The following is a 16,654-nucleotide window of genomic DNA, read 5'->3' on the forward strand; positions in this document are numbered from 1 at the left end:
AGTGACAAGACCATGATTGCTATGTTTTGCGGCGAGGTTATGGAGTCCATTCGTGGTGAGAAATTGTGAGTACTTGTCACAATGTTGTTTCCTGAAACTGAGTTCTCAGAGTCATACAAATGTTCAGCCTTTGAGAAAGTTTTGATTACTCTGTACAGAGAATAAGAAAGCATCAGCAATGCCCTGCCAGTACTGAGCCAGCAGCCTGTCAGAGCAGAAGCCAAGTCTCATCTATCTGCAGGCATTTTGATTTGTATCCTCCCATCGTCTACATGTCTTATTTATTTGCATTATATAAATCCAATCAATACAGACATAAAGAATTGTTCAAGCATTCACCCTCTGCATGTTTTCCATCTTTTTTATGCTGTGGGCAGTTAATCTGAGCAATAATACAATGTTCTCTTTTCTGTCTCTCCTTCCTCTCTGTCAGAGTGGATGCTGAAATGTGGTGGTACAACATTTTGTTGCTCAGCAGCTGTAAATATTAAAACATCATCATCATTTTGAAAATGTGGGATTATATACAGATCTAAATATATGGTCCACGGTAGCTTTGAATCTAACTTGGCAATCTCCTCCTAAAATGGGTGAAGTATTGTGCTGCATAAACATCCCTACTAAAAAGAAACCAAATATTTCTTAAATTTAATCAAATTGTCTTGTATTGAACAAAAAAAAAATCTGCCAATGGAGTAAGCCAGTTTGCTTAACTAAAATTCTTATAATTAGCAAAAAATGAAACGTTGTCGTTTCATAGGATTCTTAAATTGAGAAGCTGTACAAGTGCTCTTACGGTTAAAATAAGGAAATCTTGTTTTTCTGCTAGGATATGAAAAAAACATTGTTATATCTTAGCTCATTATTAGCTGTGATATCTTATTAGGACAAAGTTAGATGTATTTTTTTTAATCTAATTTTAAAATTAGATTAATTTTCTACTTTTCTTTTTTTAAAATTCATTTACAATTGAAAAAATTATTTTTCAGTGGTTGACAAAGTGTGTAACAGTGACACTATTTCTATATTTCCTCAATGCCTAGTAGTGCCATTTCTGTATCGCGTTATCTTGTTACTGGGCCGATTTATACACAAGAACCGACACATGGATAAGAAGCTGATTTAACAAAGATTTAATGTTCATGTGTTTGTTAAAGGGGAGAAAAGATTCCTTCCTGCTGCTCAGGGTCTTTCAGAGCTTATTCAGAAAGTACAGCTTTAACTGTGTAACCATTTGCTGTAAATGGACAGTGATGGGGAGAACATGTGTATTAATCCACCAGTGAAAGTAGTCCCCCAAAAAATGCATTATTTCCTCCTGTTTAAGTAACATTTGCTAAAAACTACAGTGCCCAGCTGCTTAAGTAAATCCCTGAGCTATGTTTGATCTGAGGACTTTCAAGAGGACTTACATCTTCAGAAGGAGTGACAACCACAGGCAGAGTAGGGAAGTCAGTGGTGAGAGACATCAACACATTATTGGTTTGGGTAGAATATATGAAGCCTTTTCCTAGTAGTTAAAATTTAGAAGTAGCAGTTAGTAGCTAAAGGTTAGACTGATATATGACCGGATCAAGAAACTCTTACTGGGCTGAGCAGTAAGTGGAAATGTGCTGCTAACATTTTATGTGTAATTTATTCCCCCCTGTACCTCACAGGAATATGGAACCTTGGGTTATGTCTGAAACCTGTCATGACCTCCCATACATGTTATCTACAGACCTGTTGAAGTGCCTGCGGAAGCTCTCGCTGAGCAGGTAGAGGGCAAAGGGGTTGACGCAGGAGGAGGAGAAGCTGAGGACTCGTGCCAGCAGGGTGATGACAAGGTGGGCCAGCGACAGATCCATCTGGTGGTAGTGGAAGGAGCGGTACATGTAGAGCACGTGGTTGGGGAACCAGCACAGGGCAAACAGACCTACAAACACCAGCACGATCTTGGCCAGGCGCTTCCTCGTCTCCATCTGGAGGGGTGGAGGTAAAAAGGAACAATGAGAGATCATCAGCCTGGTGGTGGCAAAAACTTAAAATGCTGTGGTACAAATGGTTTCAGATCACTTCACTGTAGCTTAAAAATCCAATCTGTGAAGAGAAAAGTTGGTAAAAAAAAAAGCAGTTATTACATACCCACAGTCACTTATTTTGGAGGAAAAATGTAATCATGCAAGACAGGATTGAATGTTTGACTCCCACTGGGCTCCACATAAAAGCTTCTTCCAAACGTCCACCAGTATGATGAAACTGATGGAAACAGAAGAGGGGCTGGGTGGAGGGAGAATGGATCTGGAACCATGTTTAAACACCAAATGCATTGAGTGTACAGTAACGTACACACAGTTTGACCTTGTTAGGCGGCCGCTCGGAGATGGTCAGAGACATGAGGAAAAGGTCAGTTTTGTCGGCCATGTGCACTTTACACAGGTCTGTGAACCCACGCATTCAGCTCAATACAAACACACATAAAAATGTCAACAGTGTTTTCCAAAGTGCCTCTCTGTGTACTGCAGACATCAAACACATCAGACCTTCTGACCTTTTGATGTACACACCCCTGATGGTTCCAGAGCTCAAAGGAGAGGAGAGAAAAGCAGCAGACAGACGAGGTCCTTCCACAGTGCTCTTCTCTTTCCACAGGCTTCTAAATCCATTATATTTTATGTGCATAAATTAAACCCGGAGGAGCTCATTAGACCTTCTCACCCCAAACATAAAGAGAAATAGAAAATCAGTTCTGCAGCACATACGTATATTGTTGACATGTAAGGCCACGTGGAGTGCTTGGTGGAGGGTATTTATTTCCCTCTGGTGCTGGAGGGCTTTTCTTCTCCTCCCCTCACCTGCATCTGTTTGATATGTTGGTGAAACACTGAGAACCAGACTGCACCGCAGGGAACTGGAAAGAGAGGCATAGTTTGTGAGGAGCAACCAACTGGTGCAGTGTAACTTTAGCGTCCAGGACAGGAGGGATCTGTGTTTGTGCTGCTGTGTCTGAAGAGTCATGTAAACTGCCTGTTACTCTTTTTGAAATGAAACAAGTCTTCAGCAACAGACCATATTTAAACCTACATCAACATAACAGCTATTTAAATGCCCTCCAGCCTTTTGCCACCTGCAGGACATGATTATCAAATTTTGATATATCAAAATCCTCATAGACTCCCATGTTAAAATGTCCGACTTTATAGAAGTTTGAGGTCTATAGGTAATTTCCTCCATCATTACAACTGTACAGGAGGTGAATTTTTATATAAGTCACCAGCTGCATAACATAGCAGGAGTGGAGAGAAAGTGACTTCACTTTGCATTTTACATTTTGCGTTACATTTCTGCTACATTTAGTGACAAAATTTTAGATTCTGAGACCAGTGCAGAAAAAACAAGTTCTGTATTCTCTAGGAATCATGGCCGGTGTAAAGTGGTATCTAACTTCTCATGCAACTTGTGACAAGGAAGTTGTGTTTATGCATCTGCAAACATTTCTAACTATTTTTCTTTTTTTGAAAAACATGCACGACCAGCAGTCCAAAGAAACACAGGCATACATCACGGGGCAGAACAAATAGAAGTACAGTATAAAAATCCTGATTATTGATCACTAATGTTGATGAAACACTAATCAATCTCACAGCACCATCATCAGGGTTGCTTATGAATGTGATGTTGGTGCTTGGAAACTTGGCTGATCTCTTGTTTGCTCTATGGAGTTTGACCCTGTGACATCCAGAACTGCTTTACAGAGACGATTCTCTGTATGAAATGTGGCCTTTTTACTTCTTATGGCTGCAGCATTTCTGAAGAGCCCAGGATGAATTTCTCACTCTGTGGGAAAATGAAGTTAATCTCGACCTGGTGCGACGCCATCAAAAAGTTAATTTGCACACAATCAGGGGATGATGAGATTTCTGGAGAAAATTTTAAACAGGGGGATTGCATTTGTAGAAGTTAATGTTTCACACTGAAGACTCCAATTAACACATTAACACATGTGGGCTCCAGCTGATCATTGTTGAGTTTTGACCATGCCTGGCAGCGTCTCACCTTGGCTCGCCTCTCAAAGACAAGAAACAGAAAATTAAAAAAAAAAAAAAAAAAAAAAGAAAGAAACAAAAAGAAAAGTTAACCAGCAGCAAACTGTGCTGATTACAGAGCAGGGATCATCTCTGCACTCCTGGCTGGCTGCTGCTGATTTGTGTTTGCTCTGATTTGCTGCCAGTGGTCGGGCAGAGTTTGGCGTTTTTCCTAAGATCCTCTTAGGCACCTGCATCTCTGGGCCACAACTCCTCTGGATGGGTGGATTATGTGAATGTGTGTGCATAAATGTGTGTGCGCCTGCATTTGCTACCTGCAGCTGCTTCCATAGCTATGAGTGTATTCAGATCTCTCTTATAGAGTTCCTCCTCAGCTCGTTGTTGATAAATCCCCGGGGCTCCCCAGCAGAGCCGTTAACTGCTGCCTTTGTCACTGAGCAGGATGCCTGCAAAGCCACCTGGGAGCTTCCATTAGAGGCACACATGAGACAGATGGACTCCTGAGGGGACTGCAGTCCAGCCAGCCATCAAGGTGTCACATTTTTTATTATGCTCCAAATGCTGAAAAATGCAGAAATCCACAGCAAACATTTCCTAATTTGTGCACTTTTTATTCTGTCGGGTTTGCAGATGTCTCCCATCATGCACTTGTGCAAAAGTTGCTATTAATCATTATTCTGAAAGTGTCATGCAGTTAAAAAGTGGAAAAACGTGTGGTGGTTGAAGAGATAACAGAAGCAGATATGTCCAAATCTTGCAGTAAAACAGAAATTAGAAATAAGACTAAAGTGAAAAAGACAACGTCATCCACTTGGCTACAGGGAGAAACAGAAACTGATGCATTCACTGATGAAAGTGTAAACATGCAAGTTAAAGGGAGGATGATGTGTGTGCAGAGATGGACAGAGTACTCGACCCCAGTACTTGAGTAAGAGTACAAATACTACCTGTCAAAATTTACTCCGTTACAAGTAAAAGTAGCTCAGTCTAAATGTTACTCAAGTAAGAGTAAAAAAGTACTTGCTTTTAAAGGTACTTAAGTATCCAAAAGTACATGCTTTTAAATTTACTTTAAGTAAAAGTAAGAGTAAGAGTAAGAGTAAACTTCTTATTTTTCACATCAATGAATTACTATAATTTTTTCTAAATGAATTTCAGGACCTTTTAACTCTTGTTTCTGAGAATTAACTCTTTGAAACCACCTGCACTGATGTGCTTGCTTTTAGAACCACAATGTTATATAAAGCCTGCAGAAACACCTATAAGAACAAATAAAATGAATGGGATCGTAAGAGGACAGCAGATGTTGCAGATGCAGTGTTTATTAACAATCATTAAAATTGTAACCAAATGAACCTGCACCGTCCAACTAACTCTCTATCATTTAGCTAAGTTGGGAACTGGAACCCCCTCAAAGACCAATGTTGTCCCCAGACCACTGGTTGAGAACCACTGCTTTACAAAAAATTACATCTCTGCTTTCAATAACTCAATGTTGAAGTCACTTGATTTTCCAGGAAGGACATGTACCAGTACAATATAGGAGCACAACAAACTCTGTCTCCCCATGTCTGTCTTGTCTGTCTCCGTGCCTGTCTCCCAATGTCTGTCTCCCCATGTCTGTCTTGTCTTGTCTCTTGTCTCTATTATCCGCTTTTACGTAGATCCCAGTGGAGAACGTGCACTGTGATAGGTTTCATTCTTTGACAAACACAGCTTGTGTCCAATAGTATTTTAGAATAAAAAAAAAAATTTCCAAAAAGAGCAGACCTGAAAGTAACGAGTACTTTTCAGCCTTCCTAGAAATTTACTCGAGTAAAAGTAAAAATATTTGTCTTGGAAATGTATTCAAGTAAGAGTAATAAGTACCAAAGTAATCTAATACTCAAGTAAAGTACAAATCCTCTGGATATGTACTTAAGTACAGTACTCAAGTAAATTTACTCCGTTACTGTCCACCACTGTGTGTGTGTGTGAGAAAATGTGGATGTTTTCACTACCAGTGTGGATGAGCAGCATGTCCTGCAGCTCCAGTGACCACAGGTTGCTTGTCCTGTGCCCTCAGATATGACCCGTAGGAGCATATGTAAGAAAAGTGGACTGTTGCTTTCACACAGGAAACAAACAGCTGTCTGGTGTGTGAAAGACCTGTGTTTTGACGGACCAACTGTCCTCCCCAACCCCCAAAAGTGGTTCCTCAGGTCGCCAAAGGGACCATGGCCTACAGATTTTTAAAGTGACACTACTTTATTCTGTATTTCTACCGGTTTTACTATAGAGAGGTATAGAGAGGACAACACCTCTGGGGATAATTCGGCTGCTGGTAAAAACTATCTGCTTTATAAATTAGCAGTTATATCGTTAGATTAGCAGTGTAAGCTCCCAACCCTTCCCTGATGTCCTGTGTCTGCCTCACAGCGTCAGCAAAACACTGACTTTAAATGTGAAACAGCTTTCAGTGCTTTTAACAGTTTTAATTACCAGGTCTGTTTATCTTGGGGAGGAGGAGACCTCAGTGGAGAATTGAGCTCCAGGAATAAACCAACCCGGGAGAAGCTTATGGTGGTGGTGATGACGCCATTTCATGACGTCACCCAACACCGGCTTTTGTTATCGTTTTGATTGAGAGACCCCCTGGAGTTACAGACTCGCCTTTTAACGTCTCAACAAACACATGAAAATCAGCATCTACTTCAGTTTCCATATGCTGCTCAGAAATAATGAGCGGATGGCAGGAGGCTTTGTTTATCCCAGGAATTATTTACGATGGGTGTCACTAATAAAGTCTAAGAGGAGGTCATTTAGTGTAATTATGGATGTGACAGTGATATAAACGATACAATGGATGTAGCAATCAGTGCATGGCTGACTATTTATCACGCTTGTGTTATTGATAAAGCAACACCAAGAGTCTCTGTGAGGCCGTACACTTCTCAGTCACAGAAATAAACCTGATAACACAGCTGATGTGTTTGATCACAATCTGTTTTCACTTCAGTGTGTCTGCGTCTACATGCAGCCTGCATGCTCTACACTAACGTATTCAGTGTGATCAAAAAATGTTCAGTTCTTTGAGATCAGTGGGGGATCGGATCCCCTATACCAGACTGTATTTACAGTTCAGTTCTTTATAGTGTGATCTGAGGTGGTGGAACTGGTTATGAGAGGATCAGAAACACAGGCTGAACTGCAAGTTCTCCAAACTAAATGGAAAAAGATGTTAGTTGTTTGTTAGTTCCTCCTAAAATAACCTGTATGAACTTTGACTGATTCTCAGCAGAGTGACATTGTTTGATGGTGTCTTCCAAAATGCAAATGTTGTTGACTGTTTCAAAATGATTAATAGGATCCTGATCTGACATCACTATGGTTACAGGTTGGTTAGGCAGAAGCACAACAACCACTTGGTTGTGATTAGAAAAAAATGTAATTATCATAGTTAATGGTGTTGTTTTACACATCCATCAATATGTAGGTTGTAACAGAAAGTGATGTGTTGTAATAAGAATTTTATTATGACAAAAAAACGTTAATAATAATAAAATGAAAACTATCTTGCTCTAATGAAAATGATTTTTTTTTTGGTTTCTTTTGTTTGTTTTTTTTTTTTGTTTCTTGTTGTTGTTTCTCTTTTTACTTTTTTTCACTAAAGTCCGATAGCAAGTCCGATAATGAAATGACAAAATACTGAGGCGGTGGTTTCTGATTTGATGCCAAATGTATCATTTGTTGGCAAATTGCTGAAGTGATGTTGTTGTTTTTCTTGGACCGATTCCAAGACGCCATGTTGATTTAAAGAAACTGTTATTGTCACCTCACTCCTGCCACTTGCTCATTAAGAGTTTAGAGTGTAGAAGTGTTGATTAGACCATTTATCCACACACAGATCAAAGAACTTCAGTGGATGCTGAAGAACCACAGCTCCGTCACATTCAATGAGTCTCTGTGCAGTGACCCATCTGCTCATCTTCATCTTCAGTCATCACTTTCCCGGCTTGTACACCATTCACTTTCTTTACGCTGCAGTCATGTGACACAGTCACCTCCAGACTTGATCGGGTTCACAGCAGTTTCTTTCTTGCCTCCTGTATGAAGCCTTGAAAACTGAAGTTCTGTCCAAAGATCTTCAGCTCTCTTCACACTCAGCAGTAAATTCCAGTTTGTGGTGATGCGTCAGAGTTGAGGTTATCCAGCAAACTGATCACTGCAACAGCAAGCTTAAAAGGAAAAGCAATTTATTTGTTTGTTTTGTAATTTCTACTGACAAAATGAGTTATGTAAATTCCTTTTCTCCCATGATTCAATTCAATGTATTATTCTCTCCATGACTACAGATGTTTCTTACTGTTGGAGAAAGTCACAAGTTGCATGTGTTTAAAGATTGAAAGGATTGAACCGGATGAACTCTTGACAGCATCTTCTCAAATCAAGACCATTATCTGTTCAGAGACACTTGAGCTCCATATCCAATTGTCCCTAAGTCTTTTCAACAGGAAGTTGGACAAAGTTCGCCAAGGATTTAACCCACACCCTCAAAACTTTGGACTAATATTCTAACACCCTGGGACATTTGGTCAAACAACTTAAATGTTAGGATGCTGAGTGACTTCAAACTTCAGTGCAGCGCCTGGGGATTGAACCCAAGGCCTCCAAACTTTTGTGGTTCACAACTGCTTTATTTCTTGCAGCATTTGACTCTGTCCTTTGATCATTAGACCTCAAAATTTAGTGAGTGTCACAATGTTCAAATCCTTGACCTCAAAAGTTCTCAATAGGCCTCTGGGCCATGTGGTCAGGATCATTAGAGTTGTGTTTCTCAAACCTTTTGTGTCCTTAGCAGGTCATTCAGTTAAGGTCAAATATCTCAGGAAGTAAGAGGACTACACTGGAATTTCAAGGTGTTGGGTTTGATCCTCAGGATCTGCAGTGAATTTTGAAGTCCAGCACCCAAAGTAAACATCCACGGCCTCTGGAAAATAAGTACCACTTATCTGAGCAAATAGCTCATTGTGTAAGAGGACTACTTGGAGAGTTTGAGGTGTGAATGTGATCCTTGAGTGTCAGCAAATTTTAAGGGACCCACAGTGTAGAGTGAAGAGCACTCAGAGATCCTGTGTGAAGGGGATGTGCTGGGCTTGTTGGTCACTCTAAAGCGTCAGCGGTGCAGCGTCTGCTTTCAGTCACACTTGGCCCTGCACTCTCTCCGCAGCGCTGAAAAACTATACAAAACATAAATCAATAAAAAATGCTTAAGGAGACTGGACTCCTTTGTTATGCAGTTTTTCCAGTAGCTGCCTCTCTGAGCTGCAAGACCGTTCACACCATGGAGGACAGTGAAGAAACATGTCAGAGTGAGTTGTTATTATTTCTGCTCCGGCCTGAAGAGACAGTCAAACACCTGCAGGTTCTCTCCTGAGTCAAATTAAGATAAACTCAAACTACAGTCTTAGACATCACAGCATGATGTATGGCAAGACCAACAGCAGGACCCCCAAAGAGTCCCTTATTGGCTCACCAGTCCACTGTTGGATAGGTACTCACACACACACACATACACACACACACACAGTCGGTCTCCTACAGTTTATTTCTGTAAAGTCGATGTGTTGCTCGAGGGTTTTTCTTGCTTTTCAGTTTGTCAGGGTTTCATGAATAAACATGAACCCTTGTCACTGTTTTTATATCCGAGCAGAAAAATAAAAATTCTGAGTTAAAATGCTGCTGCTGCTTTTGCAATGAGCCTTTCTCTCTCTAATATTGCTTTTGTTGTATGTTACTATTGTTGCTGTTGCTGCTGTTTTTGTCCTAGTGTTGTTGTTCAGTGCACATGCAACACAATAGAATAGATGTGCAGAATAATATGTGTAGTCCACTGTCTACATTTATATGCAGTTGCCAAGGTTAGAAAATAACTTAATGGGTACATGTGATACTAAACAACAGAGAAGGTAACAAGGGCTGATCAAAGACGGGGGAAAGACATTAATTTTCTTGGAAAACTACAGAAGGATTTGTTTGTTTCTGCCCATTAACTAGAGGAGAAAGATGCAAAACAGAGACTAAAAGGTTCAGGATTCAGGAGCTGGAGAATCAAGCCCAGAAGACAAACAATTAGCAAACAAGGACACCGTCATGGTCTGTTTTTTAGTTAATCGCGTCAAAAAAGTTGTTTTTCAGCATCTGAGTCTGAGACCTTGGATGTCAGATTTTGAACAACAAGGTGAGTTTTAGCTAAGACAAGCCAAATATCATCTTGACATTGGCATAGGCAGAAGCAATTGCTCTGATGGTGATCGATCACTGAGATCATCGTCCATCAGCACAAACCTAAGACAGCTCTATCAATCCTCTTAATTAAGTCTCCCTAAAATAGAGAATAAGTGTTGAACCATCATTGTACCTATTGTCTCCAGAATGAAAAATGGAGACATTGGAGACTTTAAAACATTTGAATCATACATATCCAAGTACATATCCACGCAAATCCAAAATTCAGATTCAGATTTAGCAAACATTGGAAAATAACAGTCAAATGTTGAATACATAATTATAATTTCAATGCAAAAAAAAAAAAATTCACAGGCTTTTCAATTTCAAAACCTGGTGAGACAGATTTGTTTCCATAAATAAACATCTGCATGAAGTTGTTATTAGTCATAAACTGGACTGAAGCTGTTGATTTTCTCACCTCACCACTCTTCTCATGTCACCCCCCTTCTGGGTGACTATTATTTCCTCTTGCTGCTCTCTTCCTCTGCAGACGCTGACCTCAGTCAGCTGCTGCGCCTCCCTGCCTCTCCTCCTCCTCTGTCTCAGTCCCACTCTGTGAGTCTGAACTGTGTTGAAGTTTGGAGGTAAACTCTGTGATTATTCACAGGCTCTCTTACCGCTGCTCTGCTAACTCATTAACATTTATATTAAACAGAGTCGGTACCAAGCTGTTTCTCTCCTGTTTCCTTTTGCTACAGAGATCTACATTTAACGTGCCACTTTTCTTTCTGTGCTCATTACTGGCAGATTTTCTCATTCATTTTTATGAAAGAGGAAGAGAATATTTCCCATGAAATCAATAAAATGTGATAAATCCAGTTGTTTATGTTGTGTTTTGGGTGAAATCTGTCCTCTTTTGAAAACATCTTGTTACTTAAGGAAGGTTTGGCTTCAGTAATTCAGCAGGAAACCTTCTGAAACTGCATGAAAACGTTATTAAAAAAAGAATATGAAGAGCTCGTTTATGTGACTTTCAGAGTCAAACTGCCAGTTCGACCTGAGGATGATTATTTTAACATCACTCACTCATGTAAACGCAGTGTCACACTTTTGCTCTGGAAAATTTTGGGATCGTTTGTCTTCTCCTTTTCTGGGTCACTTAGCAGCTATTCACGCACCACCCACCTGGATTAGGGGGAGGCAAAAACCAAAAAACCCTCCTCTGATTCAGGGCTGGATAACTAAACAGGTAATGCAGGCAACTACCCCTGGAGCCCAGGCAACCAGGGGCCCCAGAGGTCCCACACTGAACATCTGATTCATCAGACTCCAAAAAGTCAGATGTATGTGGAGCAATGATGATGATGCTGGAGCCTTCTTCACATTAAATCATGTCTCCATCATGTTTCTCACTTGGTTTTCCATCTTCTTCTGCAGTGGTTTAATGGCAGCGACTGGAGAATCAGCTCCACCAGCTGTTCACCTCCATCAGCCAACGTTCAATACAGGATGGAAACAAAACTGATTTGCATTTCATGTCGCTGATTTTCTGGTAATTTGTTTAAAAACTGTGCATGATTGTCAGATGCTACCTCCACATCAGGACCAATTCGGGTGCACACTTCCAGCTGTCAGTCAACAGCTCAGAATCTACCCAGATGTGGCCGTAAATGGGCCAGACTCGGGCCATGGAACCAGGCTATGTACTGGACCACAAGTTCCAGTTTACCATCTGGGCTACATTAGGATAGAAACTTCTTTTAACCTTGATGACGATCTTGCATTTACTGGTTTTAGCAGCTCGTTATATACAGTATTAATGTTTATTGACAGCTGACATATATCAGTATTTAATGACGCCTTTGTCTGTTACTGACTAAATCTCCTGTGTACTACTCATTTAAGCAGGAGTACTGTTTGTTCTGTGTTCATCATGGAGAAGTGACCAAGTTAACAGTCAACAGTCTGGATGTATTTGTATTTGTAAAAATAAAACAAACCTAGAATTACCGCCTCAAGGTTGTATAACCCCAACTATAATTGGAAATGTGGCTGTTGTAAGTAACAGGGCGACTTGTCACAAGCAAAAACAATAATCCCAGAGCACAGTGGAGGCTGCAGCTCTGCCTCCAGGACGCGTTGCCTCACAGCGTCAGTGCAGCTTTGTCACATGATTTACATGAAAGTGTCAAAGTCGAGGGAGAACACGACACGACAAGACTGCTCCTCGTGCAGCTTTAAGGAAAAGAATAAAGTCGTTAATTTTACTGCCTGTTAATGTCACCACCTACAGCAGAGTGATATAATGCATCTGCAGAGGAGAGCGGTTGGTGTTTTTCAGGAGATGCAGCGGGTTATCAAGGCCGTGTTGATAGATTTACCTGCAGGAACATGCAGACAGGATGTCAGATAATGTCAGAAAACTGTCAGTGTGGATGTTTTTGTATTAAAGCACTCCAGAGGGACAGGATGTAATATCAAACTCCAGCTCTCTGAGGACACAAATTCAATCTCTGCTGTTTGCTCTTTTTTATTCTTTCGATTTTTGACTTTAATTTAAACAAATAAGTAAAGAGTTGGTGCGAGAGTGTTCTCTGTTACAGCCCCGGGTCACGATTTTCACTCATATCAGCGTCTCATAATTCAACTTTATTGTCATTTGTGGACGAAAAATGAAACACAGCCACCCTGGAAACGCAGGTTGATGTGTGAACAGAGGAGAATGAACCTCTGCTGCTGATGTTTATGACTGTGTCTCATACCAGTTATGTATCTTGATCTGCTCCGCTGTGTATTTGTTTAATACTATTTTCTCAGTGATGTTTTTGTCTTTCATTGTTTTTTCCAGATAAACATGGAAAAGTGAAGTGTATTGTTATCACTTCCTGTCGAGTCTCTTCAATGGGCTTCTTTGCCTGGGGTCCAGGATGCTACTGCTGACATGAAGGCCGTGTTTGGTTCTATAATTGCCATGTATTATTGAAAAAATAAATAATGTACCTTAATTGTGTTAACTGATAGTTAATTCCTCCTTGCAGTGGGAGACTGTTGACACTTTCTTTGGACCATTTCAGTCCTTAAAATGTCCATTAACTAAAATGTTTCAAGTGCATTATGATTGCATTATGTCAATGATGGGTCCCCACAAAGATACGTGTACAATGGTGTGTTTGTGTGTGTGTGTGTGTGCACGCAGGTACTGGAGGTCACGGTCGACTTGTCTCTGCACATAGAGAGTGTGCTAAAACAGAGGGCAGCACGATGATGGTGGGGATGGTGATGATGATGTAAGCTGGCAGGTGAAGCAGGGAAGTGACGAGGCCTGTTGAGCTCATGTGTGACATCCCAGAGGAGGGAGCCTGTCTGTGTCGGGGTGTCTGCAGCCAGTGAGGACTCAACATCGATTTCCAGAGTCATGAGTCGGGGAGCGACACACTGCAGACTCTGAATTCCTGGAGAATAAATTCTCTGTCCCAGCAAAAGTGTTTCATAGAAGTGAGGAGTCATCTCTGCGAACTTTTAGTCTCTGCTGGTGAGAGAAACCTGCCCACTAACTTTCAGTATGAACAATATGAATGGGGTCTGGTGCTTTACCCGAAAGTAAATCTCATTCTCATTAAATTTGTGTTTTGCCAAATCGACCCAGAATTCAGTTTGGCCAAAGCTGATTTTGATTAACTGTACACATTTTATTAACTCACACTACACGTTTTGACTGCTTTGTTGTGACATCACAGAATTACAGAAGTCCTGACGGCTGGTTTTAAGGCTCAGTTTCTGAATACAGGCTGTGTGCATTTCTCTGTGGACTGAGGCTTTGATACTTTCACAGTATTAATATAGAACATAGATCTGCTTTATAATCACAAACACATGGACATCTACCTTTTTCTCACTTAAATCAACCTTTAAATTTTGTAAATCCTGCACGCTGCGTCACCTGGAGCCAAACCACACTGAAACCGACAAAAGGTTGTAGGCAGGTTCTGTCACCGGCCGCTCGTACGACCATCTCACCGTGCCCAGCAGCTGTCAATCAGCTGTCTCTTAAAATGATTCAAGCCACAATACTGCTGCACTGGCTCCTCACTAAGGACAGAGTCTAGACTGAAAGTGTAAACTCTCAGGGCCTAAAGCTAATCTAACTCTGGTCATAACTTTATTAAACACCTTCAGTGAAGGGATGTGCAGTGACAAACATCAGGAGAATTCTAATTATTTCAGTTAAATGAAAACAGTGTTGGAGTTGAACCCTAAAGCTAAAGGGATTCAGTTGTAATTATTTGGATTCTGTGAAGTGTTTGAAAGTCCTGCATACAAAAAAACGGACTCATCTATAAAATGAATTGCTCTTCCCGCCTTCTCTCTCCCTCTTTTTCAGTCTTCATTGTCTGTTTCTGTCATTCGTCAGACCTGCAGGTTAGTTCCTGTCTTTGTTTTAGACGTTGCGTACCTGGAAGTTCAGTCTGCACTATCAGCCAAGTCAGTGCAAATAATGGCCTCTGATCTGATTGGTCCTGCAGCCAAATCTCACAGAACATGATAATAGTTTTTATTTGATTTCTGCCAAATGCCTGAGCATGGAATTATTTTGTTATTCTGGAGCTGTCAGTCAGTCGTCACCTCTAATAGAGAGTCAAGTCTGCTGCTGGAGCAGCGAGTCAATGACACATCGACAAAAACATGTTCTTTTGTGCTTTGATTTCTCTGAAGTGAGGCATATCTTCTCCTGAACAAAAACGTGTTTGCAATAAGGTCAAACTGTTTCCGATAGGAGTCTGCTTGTGCTTGTTCACTTTCTCTTGTTTTATGAAGAGCAGTCTTGACAGTGCAAGATTGTATTTTATTTATTTATCATTTATTCATTTAAATGTATGTATTAATTTATTTAGTTATTAGTTTCCTTTACGATGGACTTCCTCCACTGGCAGCCACATACTGTATCCGATCATTGTGCTTGAATAGATTTGTTATGTGAAAACTGTTTTCTGCCAGCAAAAATGAATAAATTGAATAATGGAAATAAAAATAATAAAATAAAAAAAACTTAAGACTATTTTTGAAACTTTTCTGTGAATAGCAGTATTCAGAAAAATGAAGATTTTAACAACTACAACTTAAGTGCTGATGAAGATCAAGTCATATGATCAAGAGCTCCAAAAGAGCAACCAAATGGACCTTGTGATAAACTATCTCTTATCTCATGTTTGACTTAATATTTTCATTTCTATAATTTCTTGATTTTTCATCTTTTTTTTTCTGGCAACAATAAGCTTATGTACTTCTCTGGATGAGTGATTGTCTTGAAACTCTTGGCTCCCCTGCTGCTCCTTGAAAACACCGGAGAGCTGAAATGTTTTATTCAGTTGTCCTGAGGATGTGCTGCAGGCCTTTAGCTTCTCCACCTGCCTTTAATATTGATAGCCACAGACCTGAGGAGATGGTTGCAGCCGCATTCATCCTCCCAACATCTGCTGAGCATCATAAATCCGCCTCTATCACTTTCTCTCTTTCACCATCACTGTAATATGTCTCGTCCAATTTTCTCATTACAGTTAAGTAGATTCTTCTGTCTGGAGGCGCGGGGTGATGCTCTATGAGTTTTCTTTAATGCTTCGATGTTTCATCATCCACCCCCAAAACATGTCAGGTGTCGATTACTCAGCGAAGTAATTTCATTGCCTGCCTGCAATGTAAGTTGAGAGTATTTTCTGTGTGTTTCCTATATGTTTATGTGAAGAAAGTTTTCTCTTGGTGTTAAAATTTAGGAGCCAGTTATTGTTGGTCCGGAGTGAGTTGTCACCAGGTGTCAGTGTCATTATGTGGATCATGTGCAGCAATTGTCGACCTAAAGAATTATTCAACATTTAGTAGGTGAGCTGGTGATATTCAGGTCTACTGAGCTAAGAGAAACACAGTATTTTGGCAGCTCTGTGTTATTTACTGAGTGTGTTTTGTTGTGTATCAACCATGTTTAGTTAGCAGCAGCTCACAGATGCTTTAACTGTTTAACTGTTTAACTGTGTCTGTGACAGTGATGGTTTCCTGAGTGAAGATAATGAAATATAAGAGGCGGTGGAGCAAGTCTAAAAAGAGCTGCTGTGTTTATATTTTTTAATGGTTTATTTTGATTATTTTCATAATCAACGAATCAGATCATTTTCTTGAATGATCAATTAACTGTTTTGTCCATAAAATGTCAGAAAATAGACAAAAATCCATCCCAGTTTCTCCCGGGTCCAAGATTACAGCTTCAAATGTCCTGTGTTCTCCAGCCAACAGTCTACACCCGCCAAGATATTTAGTTTACAAATATATCAAAATATTTAAATATTTGTAAAAGTCACTTGTAAGTTTTCTCTGCTGCTGAACGTGGTTTCTTGTAGCAGGTGGTGGTGATTTTAGCTTGAGCTTAGGTG

General features: G+C 40.3%; 1 protein-coding gene across 1 annotated transcript in view; it reads right to left on the reverse strand.

Moving 5' to 3' along the window:
- nmbr (neuromedin B receptor) overlaps nucleotides 1–16,654 on the reverse strand; it is a 58,253-nt gene that overhangs the window by 10,178 nt on the left and 31,421 nt on the right. Inside the window, exon 4 of the mRNA XM_071467911.1 lies at nucleotides 1,723–1,961. Within this exon, the coding sequence (XP_071324012.1) occupies nucleotides 1,723–1,961 (239 nt within the window). The remainder of the gene's footprint in view (nucleotides 1–1,722; nucleotides 1,962–16,654) is intronic.

Source organism: Trachinotus anak, unplaced genomic scaffold (assembly GCF_046630095.1).
Source record: "Trachinotus anak isolate AG129_WGS33_773 ecotype Australia unplaced genomic scaffold, CSIRO_AGI_Tana_v1 ptg000031l, whole genome shotgun sequence".
In the NCBI taxonomy this organism is placed as follows: Eukaryota; Metazoa; Chordata; class Actinopteri; order Carangiformes; family Carangidae; genus Trachinotus; species Trachinotus anak.